The sequence below is a fragment of the Dendropsophus ebraccatus genome, chromosome 5 (assembly GCF_027789765.1).
Source record: "Dendropsophus ebraccatus isolate aDenEbr1 chromosome 5, aDenEbr1.pat, whole genome shotgun sequence".
Classification (NCBI taxonomy): Eukaryota; Metazoa; Chordata; class Amphibia; order Anura; family Hylidae; genus Dendropsophus; species Dendropsophus ebraccatus.
In genome coordinates this window covers 72,732,710-72,755,039 of record NC_091458.1, presented here as the reverse complement: position 1 = coordinate 72,755,039, position 22,330 = coordinate 72,732,710, and the positions used below count along the sequence as shown (strand labels likewise).

The 22,330-nt window shown below is 40.0% G+C and overlaps 1 protein-coding gene across 2 annotated transcripts in view; it reads right to left on the bottom strand.

Annotated features, from left to right (window-relative positions):
• PCDH17 (protocadherin 17) overlaps nucleotides 1-22,330 on the bottom strand; it is a 160,865-nt gene that overhangs the window by 99,867 nt on the left and 38,668 nt on the right. For both annotated transcript variants that reach the window (XM_069970589.1, XM_069970588.1), the window contains 2 exons: nucleotides 505-563; nucleotides 239-411 (listed from right to left, as the gene is read on the bottom strand). In XM_069970589.1, coding sequence (XP_069826690.1) covers nucleotides 239-411; nucleotides 505-563 — 232 coding nt within the window. The remainder of the gene's footprint in view (nucleotides 1-238; nucleotides 412-504; nucleotides 564-22,330) is intronic.

Below are 22,330 nucleotides of genomic sequence, written 5' to 3'. Positions count from 1 at the left end.
ATCTAATAGAAGCCTGCAATAACATTACACATAAATATAAAAGGGTGAACACAAGCCTAGTTACTGACCCTACTCCAGCAGATGCCACTTAGAGCAGGAATTAGATATGTTGCATAATATATTTCACAACCTTTTTAGTTCAGATTAAAGAGGTTACCTAATGTGCTGCGATGTAGTTAAAACACGACAGTGTGATATTTAACCCCTTACTTAACATGATAATGGACCGGTTACTCACCCTGCTCCAATGGTTGGCATTTAGCTGAAGTGGTTTTCATCTTAAGGGCTTCTCTTACAGACATGTCACAGCAGGAACCTTTGTTAGTGTCTTGATCACTGTCAGCTTGATCACTGTCTCCATGACCACTGTCCCTTAAGCTTGCTCTTTCAGGGTCTTTGAAGGTTGAACTACTGATTTATTATGAAGAAACAAGTTAATGTAAGTGTCAATGAGAAATTTGCCCAGAAATGTGCAGTATCAAACATTATTTTAAAAGGTATTACCTCTGAACAAACTGTTGTCTGCTTCCCATGTAATTGGACTCTGTAGGGAAATTGTCTGTCTGTGAAGAGAACGGAAGACAAACATGTAAATATAAACATCTGGAATTGCATTAGGATAAACAATAGTCGATGCAACAGGATATAATGCATAGAAGATAAAGTTATTTTATGTTTCCGTTTTTATTATTTAGTTTTTACAAATGAAAAACAAAACAAGTATATATAATGTTATATATACAGTAGCATGTATATTTTCTGAACTGGCTATGATGATGGAATATTTGAAGCAATAGAATAGATAGTGACTGCTGTGCACAAAAACAAGTCATTTCCTAGTGTCCATTTTTAGCACAGCGTTGCCTATTTAGGTATTTGCACATCAACACTTCCATCTCAGATCCCAAAACACAATGTTAATTCCTACTTGTAGGAAAGTGGGCAGAGAAATGCAAATCACGTTTCTTTATTGTTGTGGCTAACTATTAATCTAGAATTACTCATGTAGGGCACAGATAATGTCTACAATTAAAGTGTCATTTAATCCAACTCGAATACAGCTGTTTCAAGCTTTTTAACCTGCATCAGTGTATGATAGGGGAGCTATATTTAATATATGAAGCAGGGCTTGGGAGGGCAAGTAGAAAGAAAATACCTTAAAAAGTTACAGTGTAATTAGATCAAAGTCTTTACGAGAGCTTTCTGGTAAATTTCTCTTTTGATAAATGAGGACCCTGGTGACAACCAGTAAGATAAAGAGGAAGAACAGTTCTGAGTGAATGCAGCAGTGAATTGCATTATGGGAACTGTAGTGTGCTACTCTAATTGGCTGCTGCTTAAGCCCTGCCCACTCTTGCTGCATTGTGACAAAAAAGGTAATGCAACACATTTAGGCCTGGTTCACACTATGTCGTGTCACAGAACGGATGCTATCAGTGAAGCTCATCCTGGCTGATACTGCAGTACCGGCTGGATGAACTTTTCTTTTGAATTGGAATGTAGGCACATATGAGTGAGCCCACTTTCCAATTCACCATAGCTGACAGTCAGCTCATTCAGGCCGCACCGAAGCTGATGCGCCGTGGGACACGGGGAGGAAGACAGAGTGGAGGAGAAGCCCTGCTAAAGGGAATGTATGCTGCTTCTCAAATCATTGGTCGCCCGCCGCGCACTGCTATTCCAAACGGGTGACCGATGATTTTAGGTTTGGGCCTAAATAAACAAACAGCCGATGACACGATCATCAGCTGATCATTTTCTCTATTCCACCAAGCGATAATCGGCCAAATCGGGCCCCATAGACAACTGCAGTGCTAATGGACCCGGCCAATTATCGCTCCATGAAATAGGCCCCATAGACAACTGCAGTGCTAATGGACCCCCAAAAAAAGCATTTCAGAGATCCTGTTAGTTCAGGACACTAAACTAATGGTTGCAGTCATAATCCAGGTTCAAAAATGCACTTGTATTATGTTTGTGTGAAGCCGGCCTCACAATGCTCCATTTGTCTGACATAGGAACCCCATTTTCCTCAGGCAACAGAATATAATTTCAGCGCCTCTTAACTACAGCGAGCTTGCTGAAAGTTTGCTCATCTCTAGTTATGACACTTGTTGAGGTTTTCAGGAAAAAAAAATAATAAGAAGAAAATAAAAAAAAACTTTACAGGGAAATTCTTTTGGGCATCTTTTTTTGTTTTAGCAAAGGCAAGAATTACATGTAGGGATAATTTAATCTTTATAATTAAGTCTCATTCATATTAATATGCGTTGCCGTGTAACCCCACTGCACACGAACAATAATATTAATGATCACAGTTGCCAAGTGCAAAAGAATAGTCATTTAATGGTCCCGTTAGATATTTTTAGCATAGCAAGCTCACAAACCAAGGATTACTAGATTCAAATTGTATGGATTTCTGCCAATTACAATCTGAATTATCTTTGTATAAGTCATGGAAACTTCAAGTGGCGTAAACAGTAAAATAGAGACAAACAGAATAAGAGGCAAATAAGAAGCAAATACTTTAGCAATGAGCATCTTCGAACCTGTATCCCTTACACCTGTCCTATTGATAAAGTTTTGACTGCTCTACATATCATATTGCGTAGCGATGCTCCAGCAATGTTGTATTAATGTGTGTGTGTGTGTATATATGTGTGCAAAAAACAGTTAAGGAGCACTAAGAAAACACCTAATTAATGAAGCAGAAAGCCTAAGGTAATGGGTAATGTTGCACAGCGAGTGTTTACATAAATGGCTAATCTTAAAAATTACCCTCTTTTTCCGGATGTTAATTTCCTTTAATCTTGCTGGTGGCCTTATGCCATTAAAAAGATTTTCAGTAATGAAGATCTAATGATGTAATTCATAAGACTGTACAAGACTGTAGAAGTTTGGGTGTAGTGATATTGCCTTGTAATGTTATTTTCACCTCTTCCTAAATGGTTTCTTAAATGTAATTCTTCCAAACATGACTGTTTCTTTAGGAATCTCAACAAATGACAATGTTAAATTTAACATTTTGGGTAAAGAATGAATATTATCATTACTGTTACAGTTTGTCTAACAATCACTTTTTAGTTAGCTTTTTAGCGCATATCAATATAATCTGGTAAGGGCAAAGAAGACCAACACTATATAATCTAGGATTTTATGGTCAGACATTCATTTTCATGACAAGCATAAAAAACTACATACAGCTGCCTTGAAATGGCATTTTTATCTGATAAGATATATATATGTTGACTTTTTAAATGTATTGTGTGCCCTAGTGTGCATATATGTAGCAAGTTTGCAAAAGTGTATGTCAGCTTTTTATGAACATACCATTTTGTAAATGCTTGCCTGCCGTATCCCCAACTAGCCCAATGGGTGGGCAGGGGGGCGGTGGCAAGGACTGATTTACCATGATTTATGCCTGCTTGCAGATGTAAATTATGGTGGAAATCTACACCTGCTCAGAATCAGATGTAGATCTCTGCAACGGCTGTATGGCTGGTGCATATCCGGCCAGATTGCCCAGATTGCCTCCTAGTTAATCTGGCGGGGCAATCGGGGCTGGGGCCAAGACGCCAGTCTTGATAAATCCCCCCCAAGTTCTCATTCCCCGATCCATTAAAGGGGTTATCCAGCGCTACAAAAACATGGCCACTTTCTTCCAGAGACAGCCCCACTCTTATCTCCAGCTTGGGCAGGGTTTTGCTGCTCAGTTCCATTGAAGTGAATGGAGCTTAATTGCAAACCACACCTTAACTGGAGACAAGAATCGTATTGAAAGAAAGAAAGGGGCCATGTTTTTGTAGCACCGGATAACACCTTTAAGGTCTGAACACCTAGACCCAGACTGATCGAAACTTTTGATATGTCTCTCTGACATTTCAAAGGTGTTTTGAAAGACAGTAACACTTTAAACAGTGTTGTTATTAGGCTTGGGAGATAAAGGGTCTGACAGCATTGGATGTCCACATAGAGATGCAGTGGTGATGGTGGGTGAGCTGGTAACTGGATGTGCTTACTTTGTGTACAGTATTATATGCAGATGTGACACAAGGAGGAGCTGTAACTGAGCATCATCCTAGTGATGAGACATGCACAGATGTTGCTATGGCTTATGTAAGCATGTGCGCATTGTTCATCAGCTCTTATGTAATCTCTGGCTTCTGCACTTGCACCTGGAACAATGATAGCCCTGGAACGTGTAATACCCAGTGCTATGTATAGAGGACTGGTACAAGAGCACTCAGCTAGCAGCATACTGTCTATATGTGCTGAGGGAGATGCTGCCCCAGAAAGCATGGCTAAATCAGAACCTAAGACCTTATTCATACAAATTGTCCGTGATATTAGTGTTATAGTAAGGAGCTGTGCAACTAGGTCTCTCAAAGGCAACACAGTGTTATAGTGAAAAGGCTTAGCCTTAGCCAAGCAAACTTGCTTCTTAATCGAGTCAACCTGCTTCTTAGACATCCATTATTGCTGAGATTATTAAGCTGTTTGTGCATGGAAATATGTTCATTCTATTCATGGGGTGGGCAGAATTTATAGTATTATGTATTTCTGACTCTGCTTAACATGTCTGCAATGACCTTATGTGCATTTGAGGTTTTTCTCTATTTGTATACAATACATAAACAGCACAATCATGTCCCATAATGGCATCCTTATCATTCACCTACACCACCTTGTCAGGGCTGTCATGGGATGTAATGGGTCAGTTAAATTTGGAATGGCAGCTCTAACATTTTAGCTAATAATAATAATAATAATTAAATAATAATTATTGAATAGTACTTAAAGCCTATTATGACCAAGGTGCTTGATGGAATTTTATAGCAGTGTTACTAATTTCTCCCTACAGATGAAAACTGCTTGAAAACCACTTGAACATGTGCATTCAGGAGATTTGTATGTTATCAATACACTATGGAAAAATAAAGTAGCTCATGGCTACATGAAGCATTGACCTAAGAAATCATGTAAATATAATGAACTGTGTTTGTTTCTATATAAAACTAATAACCATATGGTGCAAATAAATAGATTTAGAACATAGTAATTTCATGGAGGGGAGAACAGACCTGACCCCACTTCCAAATGGCTATCACTCATTATTTGCTTCTCAATACTATCAATACTAAGATCAGAATTTAGTTACAATTTGCTCCAAGTGTATAAGCCCACACACCACTTCAGAGTTCCTGATACATGCGGGTCTCTAACCTAAATGGTGCAGAAAATGATCAGTCATAGCCATGTGGATGTGCGACAATTATAAGGGTTGTGTCAAAATGGTTCTTAAAACAGTTATGTTAAATGCTCACTAACAATACAGGACAATCTGCCATTTTCTAGTTCTGGTAATGCAATGTTCAGTCAGCTATGATTGTTTGATATGTTAGAGGGGTTGTCAAGCAAAAAGAAATTTCTTTCAGTTCAACTGGTGTCAGAAAGTTATATAGATTTGTAATTTACTTCTATTTAAAAATCTCAAGTCATTCCATACTTATAAGCTACTATATATTTTGCAGTAAGTGTTGTTTTATAATATTCAGACACAGTGCTCTCTGCTGACATCTCTGGCCGAGGCAGGAACTGTCCTGAGCAGTAGAATATCCCCATAAAAAACCTCTCCTGCTGTATGGGAAAATTTAAGATTTTTAAATGAAGTAAATTACAAATCTATATAACTTTCTGATATCAGTTGATTTGAAAGAAATGTTTTTTTTGTTTTTTGTTTTTTTTTTGCTGGACAAGCCTTTACGTTAAGAAGAGATAAGACTTATTTCACAACTGGAGTGCATCATATAATGTGGTATTGACATGCTCCCACAGAAGAGAAAACAGTGCAAACAACCAACAGAACTGTGAGCACTGTATTAATTATTGATTGGGTTAACATATAAGATATTTTCCATATTGGTAGATTGATAATTGGTTATTTAACCCTTTCCCGCATATGGACGTACCGGCACGTCCAAATCTGCATACAGTTCCTGCAGATGGACGTGCCGGTACGTCCACGGGATGACAGGGGCGCAGGAGCTGCACTCCTGTCATCCCCGGCGGGGCCGGCTGTCAGTGATAGCCGGGCACCCGCCGCAACTGCCGAGATCCGTGCCGTGCCCGGATCCCGGCAGTTAACCCCTTAGTGGCCGCCGATACGGCGGTCACTAATGGGCCGGCGCTGTACTGCATTTCATCTCCCCCCACCGTGAATCCACGGCGGGGGGAGATGAAATAAGTCAATCAGACCCCAGATCAGCCCCCCTAGTGGGCTGGTCACTAACCCTCTCCCTCCCCGCGGCGGCCATCAGATCCAAGATGGCCGCCGCAATCACTGTGAACAGACTAATGTCTGTTCACAGTGATCAGAAAATAAAAATGAATGAAAGCCCCATGCTCTCCGCCACCGGAGGTAGCGGAGAGCATGGGGCAGTCATCGGGACCCCCCCTGTGGGGTCCCGGTACAAGCGATCAGCGGTATATACTATATACCGCTGATCGCTTGTGCCATGTGGAACCCGGCACTTTTTATCCCCTGTCACCATCAATGATTGGTGACAGGGGATAAAAAGTGTCACCGTGCCCCCCCCCCAAGTCGCCCCCCACCCCCCCTGTCACCCTCGTCCCTCAGTCACCCCTCCCTTCCCCATATACTCACCGGCTCCTGGAGCTCCTTCCTCCTCGACGTCCAGGCTGGTTATGAAGTGCGCATGCGCTCCACAACCAGCCAAGCTCTGAAAATTTAAAGTGACAGAGACCAATTTGGTCTCTGTCACTGAACTATGATTACTGTGATAGAAAATATCACAGTAATCATAGTAATACAGTGAAAATGAATGTATAAAATACAAAAAGTGACAAACATACAAAAAAATAAAACACACACTTTTTATTATAGTAATAATTGCAGTTTACTCCCAAATTACCCTTAACCCCCCCAGATTACCCGTAACCGCCCCAGGTTATCCGTAATCACGCCAGATTGCACGTAACCCCCCAGATTACACGTAACCACCGCATGTTGCCCGTAACCACCGCACGTTGCCCGTAACTACCGCACGTTGCCAGTGACCCCCTCCAGATTGTCCATAATCACCCCAAATTACATGTACCCACCCCAGATTACCTATAAACACTTCAGTTTATCCATAACAATGCCAGATTGTCTGTAACCCCCCCCCCAGGTTTCCTGTGGCCACCCCAGGTTGCCGTAATCATGCCAGATTACATGTAACCCCCCCAGATTGCACGCAACCACAGCAGGTTGCCTCTGAACACCGCAGGATGCCTCTGACCACCGCACGTCGCCTCTGACCACCGCACGTTGCCACTGACCACCGAACGTTGCCACTGACCACTTCACCTTGCCTCTAACCACCCCAAATTGCCAATGACCGCCTCCAGATTGCCCGTAACCACGCCAGATTACAGGTACCCACCTCAGATTACCTATGAGCACTTCAGTTTATCCGTAACCACCCCAGATTGCCCGTAACCACCCCAGATTGCCCGTAACCACCCCAGATTGTCCGTAACCACCCCACGTTGCCCGTAACCACCCCACGTTGCCCGTAACCACAGCAGGTTGCCTGTAACCACCCTAGAATACCCGTAACCACCCCAGGTTGTCTGTAACCACAGCAGGTTGTCCGTATCCATGTCACATTGCCCGTAACCACCCCAGGTTGCCCGTAACCACCCCAGGTTGCCCGTAACCACCCCAGGTTGCCCGTAACAACCCCAAGTTGCCTGTAACCACCCCAGGTTGCCGCGACCACCCCATGTTGACCGTATCCACCTCATGTTGACCGTATCCACCCCAGATTACCCTTTACCACCCCAGGTTGTCTGTAACCACAGCAGGTTGTCCGTATCCACCCCACATTGCCTGTAACCACCCCAGGTTGTCCGTGACCACCCCATGTTGATCGTATCCACCCCAGATTACCCATAACCACCCCAGGTTGTCTGTAACCACAGCAGGTTGTCCGTATACACCCCACGTTGCCTGTAACCACCCCAGGTTGCCGGTAATCACCCCAGGTTGCCTGTGACCACCCCATGTTCACCGTATCCACCCCAGATTACCCGTAACCACCCCAGGTTGCTTGTAACCACCCCAGGTTGCCTGTGACCACCCCATGTTCACCGTATCCACCCCAGGTTGTCCGTATCCACCCCAGACTACCAGTAACCACCCCAGGTTGTCCGTATCCACCCCAGATTACCCATAAGCACCCCAGGTTGCCCGTAACCACCCCCAGACTGTCCGTAACCACCCCAGACTGTCCGTAACCACCCCACGTTACCTGTAATCTCATTTTTTTTATTGTATTTTAGTAACTGCGCTATTCTAATAACCATTACTAGCTGCGGTTTTGCTCCAGCAAATTGGCGCTCCTTCCCTTCTGAGCCCTGCTGTGTGCCCATACAGTGGTTTATGCCCACATATGGGGTACCGTTGTACTCAGGAGAACCTGCGTTACAGATTTTGTGGTACGTTTTTTCTCCTGTTTCTTGTGAAATTTAGAAATTTTAAACTAAATGAACATATTATTGGAAAAATTCGAGTTTTTCATTTTTACTGGCCAATTTTGAATACTTTCCTCCAATACCTGTTGGGTCAAAATGCTCACCACACACCAAGATGAATTCTTTAAGGGGTGCACTTTCCAAAATGGGGTGACTTATGGGGTGGGTTCACTCCACTGGCACTACAGGGGCTCTGCAAACGCACCTGGTGCTCAGAAACTTCTTCAGAAAAATCTGCACTAAAAATGCTAATTGGCGCTCCTTCCCTTCTGAGCCCGGCTGTGTGCCCATGCAGTGGTTTATGTCCACATATGGGGTACCGTTCTACTCAGGAGAACCTGCTTTACATATATTGGGGTGACATTTCTCTCCTGTTCCTCGAGAAATTGAGAAATTTCAAACTAAAGGAACACATTATTGGAAAAATTCGCGTTTTTCATTTTTACTGTCTACTTTTGAATACTTTCCTCTAATACCTGTGGGGTCAAAATGGTCACCACACCCCAAGATGAATTCTCTAAGGGGTGCACTTTCTAAAATGGGGTGACTTATGGGGAGATTTTACTCCGCTGGCACTACAGGGGCACTGCAAACCCACCTGGCGCTCAGAAACTTCTACAGCAAAATCTGCATTGAAAAAGCTAATTGGCGCTCCCTTCCTTCTGATCCTCGCTGTGTGCCCATACAGTGGTTTACGCCCACATATGGGGTACCGTTGTACTCAAGAGAATCTGCTTTATAAATTTTGGGGTAATTTTTTTCTCTTGTTCCTCGTGAAATTGAGAAATTTCAAACTAAACGAACATATTATTGGAAAAATTCGAGTTTTTCATTTTTACGGTCTAATTTTGAATACTTTCCTCTAACACCTGTGGGGTCAAAATGCTCATCCTACCCCAAGATGAATTCTTTGAGGGGTGTACTTTCCAAAATGGGGTGACTTTTGGGGGGGTTCTATTCTGCTGACACTACAGGGGCGCTGCAAACGCAACTGGTGCTCAGAAACTTCTTCAGCAAAATCTGCATTGGAAAAGCTAATTGGCGCTCCCTTCCTTCTGAGCCCCGCTGTGTGCCCATACAGTGGTTTACGCCCACATATGGGGTACCGTTGTACTCAAGAGAACCTGCTTTACATATATTGGGGTGACATTTCTCTCCTGTTCCTCGAGAAATTGAGAAATTTCAAACTAAAGGAACACATTATTGGAAAAATTCGCGTTTTTCATTTTTACTGTCTACTTTTGAATACTTTCCTCTAATACCTGTGGGGTCAAAATGGTCACCACACCCCAAGATGAATTCTCTAAGGGGTGCACTTTCTAAAATGGGGTGACTTATGGGGAGATTTTACTCCGCTGGCACTACAGGGGCACTGCAAACCCACCTGGCGCTCAGAAACTTCTACAGCAAAATCTGCATTGAAAAAGCTAATTGGCGCTCCCTTCCTTCTGATCCTCGCTGTGTGCCCATACAGTGGTTTACGCCCACATATGGGGTACCGTTGTACTCAAGAGAATCTGCTTTATAAATTTTGGGGTAATTTTTTTCTCTTGTTCCTCGTGAAATTGAGAAATTTCAAACTAAACGAACATATTATTGGAAAAATTCGAGTTTTTCATTTTTACGGTCTAATTTTGAATACTTTCCTCTAACACCTGTGGGGTCAAAATGCTCATCCTACCCCAAGATGAATTCTTTGAGGGGTGTACTTTCCAAAATGGGGTGACTTTTGGGGGGGTTCTATTCTGCTGACACTACAGGGGCGCTGCAAACGCAACTGGTGCTCAGAAACTTCTTCAGCAAAATCTGCATTGGAAAAGCTAATTGGCGCTCCCTTCCTTCTGAGCCCCGCTGTGTGCCCATACAGTGGTTTACGCCCACATATGGGGTACCGTTGTACTCATGAGAACCTGTGTTACAAATTTTGGGGTGCTTTTTCTCTCATGTTCCTTTTGAAAATTAGAAACTTTACTCTAAACGTATATATTATTGGAAAATTTTAATTTTCCATTTTTTTACGGCCTAATAGTGAATACTTTGCTCCAGCCCCTGTAGGGTTAAAATGCTCATTATACCCCTAGATTAATTCTTTAAGGTGTGAAGTTTCCAAAATGGGGTCACTTATTGGGGTTTCCAGTATACAAGCCTCCTAAATCAACTTAAGATAAGAACTGGTCCCTAAAAAAATCAGTTTTGGAAACTTTCACGAAAATGTGGTAATTTGCTGATAAATTTCTAAGCCCCGTAACACCCTAAAAAATTAAAATATGTTTATGAAATGAAGCCAGAATAAAGAGGACATATCGGTAATGTGACTTAGTAACTAATTTATGTGCTACGACTTTCTTTTTTTAGAAGCAGAGAATTTCAAAGTTCATAAAATGCAAATTTTTTTAATTTTTCATGATATTTTGATGTTTTTCACAAAAAACACACAAAGTAGTGACCAAATTTTGCCACTAATATAAAGTGCCATATGTGACAAAAAAATAATCTCAGAATTGCTAGCATATGTTAAAGCATCACTGAGCTATAAGCGCATAAAGTGAGACAGGTCAGATTTTGAAAAATGAGCCTGGTCATTAAGGCCCAAATAGGCTTAGTCTTGAAGGGGTTAATAACAAAAACAACAACAACAATTATAATAATAAAAGAAAAATAGCTCCATAATCAACAGTTTCTTCTTGTCTATGCTTCTAACAAACTTGTTCAAGTGTTCTGTCCAGGAGTCCTGTCAAGTCTCCTTGAGCCATTTCTGTCCTTAATTCAGTGCCAACTGAGCCTTAAACTCAAGTAGCACTTTTGTAGAACACTGTAGCAACTAATCCTGCTTCCTTTTGTTTAGGCATCCAGTTGAAGTAGGCTTAGCCAATCAATGGATGAGGAGGGTCACATCTGCAACCACTTATAGACTAAGGGTCTTTTTACACTTTAAGATTTGTTGGCCATCGTTTGCAATGCCTTTACCTGGCATGAAAAATCGAGCAGCCGGGCTGCACAAGCGATGCTTGTATCAAGCGTGCAGCCATGGAAACCGACAGCACAATATATGTATATGTATGTGTATATATACAGTGTATGTATGTGCAGCTGTAACAACGAATTTTGAAGTAGGCTCAAAGGACACAATCAACACTGTCACTTTTAGACTGCCCGATTATCGGCAGCTGGAGTGTTCCTAGCAACGTGCAAAAGGCCTTAATTTAGAAGTTCCTACACTAACAAGCTATCATAATAGGCAGGAAAAAGAGGGAGCTCTGGGACTGCATTGGAACGGTATGGGTGGTGGATTGTGGCAGGTGAGTATGGTTTAATTTTTAGTATTGCAGCACCCAGACTCTCATTTACAGATCAGTTGTCATCTGTTGGAAAATCTGAAAACAAGTGCTAATTTCTTCTGCATAGCCACAAAGTTCCCACTGAAATCAATGAGCACCTTACTGGTAATACATAATTCCCAATATGGTATTTTCACATGCATTTTTTAAACTAGAAACCCCCCTGAAAACTAGTCCTTTGTTGATTCAAAGCTACATTAGCACTGTCTTTAAAAGAAAAAGTAAAGACAGCTAAGCAGCTGTAAAATAATGTAGGTACAGTGAGCCCTAAGGAAAACTACCCCCCTGTCCCTTGTCTTCCTGACATAGTGTCCTGGACAGCAGACACCAACTGCTAAGTGCATAGTCCACCGTCCATGTCAGTAACCACCTGTATTGTATATGCCACAAATCAGAACTAGAGAGTAGTCAGTAAACATATTAAAAAAAGGTCAGAACCAAGAAATCAGCTATGGGATCAAATGAAAACCGACTGGAAAACTGAATAACCCGAGGTATAAGGTATAGATATAAGCAGAGGTCAAAAACACAGAAAGGAGCACGGGGCATAATTAGAGACTAAGTCGAGGTCAGGAAATACAAGCAGGGGTTAGCAACACAGAATACTATAGGGAACAACAACAACACTAGTGTACAGGGGAAGCCACAACTATCACATCACATACAGCAGACGCCTCCAAAACCCCTGCAAGGCACTCCTGGCAGTGCAGTTAACTGGCCCCATTGATCCTGAACTGTCCCACCACTGGCTCCTGCCCCATCTCTATCGCTGTGGCAGAAAGAAGGCAGTCACTACACTGGCTACACTGAGGTAAATGTGAATAGATCACTAAATACAAAATTTTGAGATATTTAATAGATTCAATTTGTCAATAAATACTTATAATTCTATTAGATATAGTATCTAAGCAGGAGAAATGATATTCATTCATGCACATGAAGTCTTTGAGTCCATACTGTTCCTCCTCACGCTTCCAGTTTGAAGTGCTATATTGTATCAGATGGTGTATTTCAGAAATATTGTTAGCTAAAAGCATTGTTTTTAGGGGAGAATTCCTCAGCATTAGGCACCATATGGCATCATGCAGTGTGCCTACAGCTCTATAAAATAAAACATAGTGTACTACCATACAGCTCTGTACACAAAGCTCTGTCATATGCTTGGGGCCTTAAAGAGATATACTGGTATCAGAAAATAAGGTTGATTCTCTTTATATTGAAAATGTATATACAGTTTTCAAGTTTTACAATCTTCAATCTGATTGCAGTTATTGAACATGATGTATGATTGTATAATGTCAGTGGATGAAACATTCTATTCTGGACACACAGTTGTTTGACTTCTAATATTGTACTGATGTACCTCTGTGTCCATAGCAAGACCTCTCCAGCATATTATCCACTGGGAGGAAACAATAAAGGCCTGATAAATGAATATTTAAAGACAGCATACAATTAGGCATAGGAAATGGGCATTTAACATTTAATGGAACTTAAAGTAACACTTCAGGAAAAATTGACAATGCAAAGGGCTTGATGGCCTGCACAAAGAATAATACAGTGAATCAATTTTTATTGCCTGTCCCTTTAACATAATGCCCGACTTTATTTTCTCATATCTTTACTGTTTACTTTAATTATTACTATATCCTATTACTCGGTGCGATGGGCAGCAGATCATCGCTGCACAAATCGTGATCTTTCAACATGTTGAAAGACCACAATCAGCCTACATTGTGCATATTGGCTGAACGTTGACTATTACACTAAATGATAATGGTTCTGAAGGACCGGTAGTCAGCCAAGTAAGGTCAATAATCATTTAGTATAAAAGAGCCTGCAGTGATGATGTCACATTGTTTGCATAAGGGCGTAGTCAATTAATGGCCACAGAAGACATATGCAATACATCAAGTTAGTTATGGCTGGGGCCAGTGATTAACGGCAGCATCATGTTTTGTTTTTTGTTTTTTTCCGCCCGCAATAACATACATGAACCTTTACTGTGTTTTGGCCATCACATTACCCATGTTTGTTTGGGTTACAAGAGCGTACACTAAACCCAATCTCAGTCAAGTTGATGAGGGCAATTGATCAACTAGAGTTCACATTGCAATCTAAATTAATTGCAGGTATAAGCTTTTCAAATTCATATGACTTCATTTGCATTAATCAAGCTCAGAGAGCAATTTCCAGCTATTTACTAATTCAGATTAGATCAATTTCTATCACTATCTACATATTTTATAGAAGATCATTGAATGGGTTTTTCAGGACTAAGGAATGTTTATTGAAGGAAGAGTGTTGCTTATTTACATCTATACAACAATTTCGTTTTAGAAAAGAGACAAAAAATATATAACAAAGATGGACCTGTACTGTAACCAAAGTGCCAAACCATAGGCATAGCTATATACTTATGAGACTCAATATAAAACATATATGTGGACTTTCAATCTACCATGTGTCATTGATAGGGCTGTGGTAGAGTGGCCGGGATAGATAAGCACGTTAAACTATTGCTAAAACTTATGATGATCGCTAAAATACTGATACTACGGGCATGGCTAGCCCCAGTCTCGCCACCAATGGGAAAATGGGAAAATTTTGTAGGGAAGATAAGCAAATATGAACAGATTCGCATGGCCAATAGTGAAATTGGGAAGGAAAAATATAAAAAAATGTGGGGTATATGGAATGAGTCGTAAAGAGGGGAATATGTATTTAACGTAAAGAAGGGTAAACAGAGTATCAGATGGAAGGCAACAGAATCTTTCATATAATGTACTTCTCCTGGTCGGTGATTATGCATGGTTGTGCTTGCTCTGTCAAGGGAAGGGGGGGGGGTATAGGTAGGGGGGTACGGGGGGCGTAAATAAATGTAGTATATGTCAATGTGGACAATACATGTATATGCATAATGTCGTATTTTAATTGTATGCTATGGATTTGGATATAAAATAAAAGGAAATTAAAAAAAAAAAAGTGTTATCAAGGGCAACAGAAAATTGGGTAAGGTGCATATCTCTATCATCACATGCAGGCCATACCAAAACTGGCCTTGGTGTCCAATAGTTGCACAACGTCTTTGCACATGGCTTCACCTGCACACAATAAATGGGATATGTGCCCCCCTTTCTGCACCTCGGAAGGCTTACAGGATTGCTTGACTGCTGCTGCCATTGAACACGTCTCTGTAGTGACATGCTGCTTAGTCAATCACTGTCTGTGGGACTGTGCTGTCTAGTTCAGTGTTTGGCTGAGTGGGCTGTAACTACATAGATGGGTTTGGCTGTGACTGCGGTGAATAGGGAAGCAGAAACATGGCTGGAGGACTTCAGGACAGCATGGAGAGGTAAGCATAAAACATCTTTACAATTTTTTTTATACCAAATCAGCTGTCTGCAAAACATCACCTAGTACACCTACAACTGAATTTTATTTATGCATACTATTACAAGATCACATTGGGGTGAGTTTGTTGTAGAAGAACTTGAGAGGCCTGCATAGAATTGTTACCTAAACTCCACTGATCAGCTTAAGGCTATGTTCACACTTGTAAACTGCCAGCCGGCGGGCTGCATTCAGGACGTTCCTGCAGCTGATACCTCTGTATTGGTTGCAGGAATGTTCTTTTTTCACTATTGAATTGCAGGCACCAGCGGGTGTGCCTGCAAATCAATTAACCATTCATTTCAATGTAAAGTGCGGCCACCGTTGCACATTACATTGTGTGAACAGCTGTTCGCTGAACAGCGTACGCAAATAATAGGCAGGTACATCATTTTAACATCTGTTCTAAAGAAAGAGCGTTAACACAACGATGTATGAACACAGCGGGCGGCGTTGCATTGATTTCAATGCAATGCTGCCTCTTCAGTAAAGAACGGACACTAATTCCTATGCCTATAAATTTAAAATGGGATGTCTAAAAGATTACGTAGGTAAAATGTGTAGGTGTCCCATTAGTCTTGTCCTTAGGCTATATTCCCACGGCCTCTTTTTTTCTGTTTGAGTTCAAATAGCGGCCATTATTATAATATCAACCACAGCCCATGGACAATAATAATCCTGTTTCTGCAAAATACTAACCTTTTTATCTTACATTAAATACAAAAATGTTCTGTAAGCTAAAAAAAAAGTTGTCATTATAGGAAGAACTATACACCAACGCCTACTTTTTTTTTTTTCCAGCTAATGTTGCAATTCAGCAGAAGCATCAGGTGACTCTGCAATAAGGGACATAAAGTATCACACACACAATTGCCAGTGTAATATATTTGCATCATTCTCTTTAGATCAGACATCATTTCGCTGATATACTGCCAATAAAATGCATTAAGAGCCATTTCAAAGAGTCACCCTGTTCCAGTTTTCTTGTCAAGTTAATACATTGGATCATATTAACAGTAATTCCTTGTCAATAATGCAGATCAAAATCCTGTTAATGGAGTTATGCTGCCAATACGGTGCTCTCTTTACTGATTACCCTCACAATGTGGCAAAAATAAAATCGGATTACACAGTCTCCTTATGCTTTGGCACATAAATATTTCAGGAATTTTGAATCAACAACAGGGGAAAATAACACTTGTCAAACTCATTTATTTCATGTTGTATGTTTTTTTACAGTGTTCCACCAGTATGGTAGCGCTAAATCACACTCGCTTATCGCTATGTACTCTTCATTTAACAGAGCAGATTTACAATGTCATCTTACCTATGTGGCACATAGTGGCAAAACACAAGGGAGAAATATAAAGTATTGTACCTGAATATCTGTGACAAACAACACATACTATAAGCACCGAAGAACTAAAGTACTGTACAACTGAAACCATATCAGGTATTGCTAGGTACTACATAATGATCTTTAGTGAGACATTTTTTTAGGGAACTTTGTATAAATAATTCCATAGGTTTTTAATTATATATATTTTATTAAAAACCTATGGAATTATTGTATAAAAAGATTATTATGTAACATATATATATATATATATATATATATATATAATACTTTTTTTTTATTTTATATTTTGTGTGTGAGGGTAATGTTTTGTTTTAACCCTTTAAGGACAGAGCAAATTTCGATTTTTGCGTTTTCGGTTTTTCCTCCTTGTGCATAAAAGGCCATAGCACTTGCATTTTTCCACCTAGAGACCCACATGAGCCCTTATTTTTTGCGTCACTAATTGTACTTTGCAATGACAGGCTGAATTTTTCCATAAAGTACACTGCGAAACCAGAAAAAAATTTTAAGTGTGGTGAAATTGAAAAAAAAAACGCATTTTGTTTATTTGGGGGAAATGTGTTTTTACGCCATTCGCCCTGGGGTAAAACTGACTTGTTATATATGTTCCTCAAGTCGTTACGATTAAAACGATATATAACATGTATAACTTATATTGTATCGGATGGCCTGTAAAAAATGTAAACCATTGTCAACAAATATACAACACTTAAAATCGCTCCATTCCCAGGCTTATAGCGCTTTTATCCTTTGGTCTATGGGGCTGTGCGAGGTGTCATTTTTTGCGCCATGATGTGTTCTTTCTATCGGTACCTTGATTGCGCATATACGACTTTTTGATCGCTTTTTATTACAATTTTTCTGGATTTGATGCGACCAAAAATGCGCAATTTTGCACTTTGGGATTTTTTTGCGCTGACGCCGTTTACCGTGCGAGATCAGGAATGTGATTAATTAATAGTTCAGGCGATTACGCACGCGGCGATAGCAAACATGTTTATTTATTTATTTATTTGTTTACTTTTATTTATAACCTGGGAAAAGGGGGGTGATTCAGACTTTTATTAGGGGAGGGGGCTTTTTACTATTAACAACACTTTTTTTTTTACTTTTACACTTATACTAGAAGCCTCCCTAGGGGACTTCTAGTATAAGTGCTTTGATCTCTCATTGAGATCTCTGCAGCATAGATATGCTGCAGAGATCTATGAGATAGGCACTCGTTTACTTCTGGCTGCTGCAGCCGGAAGTAAACGAGTGCCGAGCCGGGGACGGCGCCATCTTGGAGCGGTCCCCGGCCGGCTTCATTTGCGGAGATCGCTCCTCCGGGATAACATCCCGGAGGAGCGATCTCCCCACTAGACACCAGGGATGACGCTGCGTCCGGTAATCGGATGCAGCTGTCAACTTTGACAGCTGCATCCGATTACTGTATTAGCGGGCACGGCGATCGGACCGTGCCCGCTAATACCTACGGTCCCGGGCTACACGCGGCACCCGGGACCGGCGCGGTTCAGAGCGGGGCCGCCGCGCGGCCCCGCTCTGAACTCCCTTACCGGCATCAGGGCGTAAATTTACGCCCGATGTCGTTAAGGGGTTAAAGGGGTTATCCAGGTGCTACAAAAACATGGCCACTTTCTTCCAGGGCCAGCCTCACTCTTGTCTCCAGCTTGGGCAGGGTTTTGTTGCTCAGTTCCATTGAAGTGAATGAAGCTTAATTGCAAACCGCGCCTGAACTGGAGACAAGTCGTGGTATCAAAGAAAGTGGCCATGTTTTTGTAGCACTGGATAACCCCTTTAATATTCCCCATTTAAGATATCATTAAAAAAAGGCATGTAAAATTTTATAGATTTTTGTATCACATGATCAAAGAAAAAGCATCTCTTGACTTGCAGTAAAATATCCATGTTCTGAAACATTCCAAAAGAAAATAAAAAAAGTCCCAGAAATATAATATGCTACAAATATAAACATAAAATTTCTCGTTATTGTACCACTTTAAATAACTAAAACTGAGAACACATGAGCATTTCTGAATAAAATGAGCTACATTTAGTTAATATATTTAATGAGGTTGAAAAAAAGAGAAGTGTCCATCAGGTTCAACCTATAACCCAACATTTTTTTCTAGAGAAAGGAGGGGGGGGGGGGGAATAAACATATTATATATATATATATATATATATATATATATAGATATATATATATATATATATATATATATATATATATAGATATAGATATTGCATATATTAAAGCATATAATTACCATTATATTCCTATATTTGATCTCTGTGTAAAGTTATTCCTGAAATAAGCATTTTTTTCAAATGTTGAAGTATAAAAACCCTATAATAAAATGACACTTGAAGGTCAATGAATTGAATTCTCATTTATATTTTCATTTAGCAATCGAGTGCACTGAAACTTAACGATTACATTTGCAACGCTTTAGTGCACCTTTTATTTCCATCCCCACCCTGCTGACAATACCTTAAGACTACCAACCAGAGATCATGTTTACAAGATCTAGCCAACTGGAATGATATATAATCTCCAATTATGTACGGCTTATTAAATTACAGCCCGAAAAGAGCAATTACATCAACTGATAAAATGACAATAAGCATTTTTGACAGACGATTCACATTTCATACTGAAGTATTTTTTCAATATTGTACTATTTAATGTACTTTTAACTATTAGTTTCATTAAATATAAGTTATTAACTCTTAACTACATATTTTACATATTCATTAGAATGAGACAGCGGTAAAAAAAAAATAGCAAATATATAATCAACCTCTAATTTTAGGAAGATAAATAGGGTTATGATATGTTTACATACAATATTTTGCACAGTATTTTGATTAGTAATTTTTCAACCAAAACTAGCAGTCTTTAGGACTCACTCCTGATTTTGGCCACAAATACTGACAGGTAAACTGACCAAAATATTATGTGTTAACATAGCCTTAAGCCCCTATTCCACGGGGCGATGCAGAGGAGCAAACGAGCCCCTATTCCACGGAGCAACGGCAGCAGATTGCTGCTATATCAGCCGTTTGTTTTTTAATATGCTTGAAAGACAAACAACTGCACGATCAGCCTGATCGTTGAGTTGAATCCCACGGGACTATTATCGGCCATAACGGCCAATATCGCCCGTATACGGCCGATAATCTTTCTGTGGAATAGGGCCTTTAGCTCGGATTAATTACAAAACGTAGACTGCAAATGCAAAGAAGCATATGTGACCCAGAGTTCTATTAGAGACCACACGTGTTTCCCACCCCTTCCCACCTCCAATGCTTGAAATAAAACAACATAAGAAAATTGCATTAGGCTATAGAAGGAATTCAATATATTTTTACTTTGAAGGATAAACCAATCAGAAACCATGCTTTATAGTTATTACTGATATTATCAGCATTTTTACTGCTAAACCCTTGTGGTAACCACAAGAAGAAACAGCAGCAGACAAATCTATTCCTTTATAAATACATGCTTTGGCTATATTCACACAACGTCAAAAATAGAGAAAAGGCGAATGCTTTTGCTATTTAAAATTATGTCCATTTTTGCCGCGATTTACTGTCTGCAATGCAATGCATTAAAGTCAATGGAAAGACGGACATCCAATACAAACAATGTATTGAATAACGGACGTTATCACCTAATTTATGATCATTGCGTTTTTTTATTAGTTGTTCACACACAGTTTTTCTTTTGTTACCGTTCTTTCTCCAGTTTTACTATTAAATTCAATTGAGTTTTTAATTAAGCCACACCCAAAGGCCAATTAGTAACCCCGAACTAGAATAATGTGCCAACAGCCATCATTACACTAAGGGGAGGCCAGACAGCTAAATGACTTCCGTTATTTTAGACTCAATAAAACGGACGTCATTTTAAACGGAGCTGAAAAAATGTTGTGGGAACATAGCCACAGAATGAAATGCCCTAAAACAGATGTTCTCTTATAGAAACCGATGTTAAATGAAGTAGGTTTTCCGATAAAAATTTGATTGAAAGTGGAGAAGAACTACAATGTATATCCTCGGGTCTAAAGTAACTATTGTGACTGCGCAGAGACCATTGGTTTTAACCATCATTTCACATCACTTTATTTCTACAGCAGTGGTACTAAAGGACACTTATCGCTGTGTTTCTCCACGAGTCACAGATGTTTACTGGAGGTCCCAATTGACTGACACCCTTTGATCATTTTAACATTGGAAAACATAGTAACATAATGAATAAGGTTGAAAAATGACAAGAGTCCATCAAGTCCAACCTACACAAAGCCCACTGCGTTGATCCAGAAAAAGGCAAAAAAAAAAAAAAAACATGCGGCGGACACCATTCACCCCACCACAGGGAGAAACCCTCAAACCCCGACTCTAAAACTGCAACCAGAATAATCCCTGGATCAACAAATCACCAGAAATCTATTGGTTATAATTTGTAATATATTTTTCTAGAAAAGCATACAGATCTCCCTTGAACTTATTTAATGAATCAGAAAGTTCCATAGTCTCACTGCTCTTACTGTAAAATCAGGCTACAAGCTAGAAAGCACCTGATCAGCTGATCAGCTGACTTGATCTTTTGATGGCCTGTTAGACAATAGATACTAGATTTCGTAAAGGTTTTTTTTTGTTTGTTTTGTTGTTTTTTTGGGAGGGGGGGGTTAAATTTAGAAAATTAGGCCATCAACATCTAATTGGAAAACGATTAGCTCTTCAGTTACTGCAGCACAGCTCACACAGAAGCAAATGGTAGCTGCAAAGCAACACCACTATAATGTATGAAGGCGTGGCTTCCAGCTTCCATCAATTGTTTACTTCCAGTGCCATGGCTTGCCTGAGAAGCTGATTGGTGGCGATGATGGATGTTGGCATCTCATCAATCAGCTATGGATGGCATTTCCTGTGGGTTGGCCATCAATAACGTTTCCATGGACACTGCTTTAAATGTGTTCTCTATATGGACCTAATATTAAAATGCTAAATTATATGGAGCTGCCATGCCTTACTGATTTACAAATGTTAGTTTAGGTATGACAGCATAAAACTAAATGTTGTAGAATTCTAAAGACTATTGTGCATGTATGAAGGACATAATAAGGTCCATGTTAACAATTACTAACAAAAAAGAAGGCTATTTATATTCACTAAAGTAATCTTGTTTTGAAGAGGAAATTCTATAAAGAAATGTTCCAACTGTTGAACCTTCTAATCATAATTATTTGTTTTTAATATAACTAGCCATGGGTGGTTGGTAGTTACATTTTATCAGGAGAACTCTAGTGAAGAATTCCTCCCACTGAGCTGGTTGAAGTTGAAGCATTATGTTTAGACTGAAAGATTAAAGTATTTTCATTAAAACCTTTTTTTCCCAGGTGAAGGTCCGTGATTTATATAATGGTTTATGCAAATTAACCCTGTTCTGTTTTGTACAAAAGTGTGATAAATGCCTAGTATTAAAGCGTTTATATTCAGTAGGTACAAAATGGGGTCATATTAGGGCATTCTTAAATGTGCTTTGACAAAGACCTGGAGGTCACTTTGTAGCCCACCGTTGTTCGGCAACATTAATTCATCATGTCTTGCTAACACCCACAACCATATGTGGCTGTAACCCTCTGAAGTACAAGTCCCTTTAAACAGTATAAATGCTTAAGAAGCTTAGGAGTCA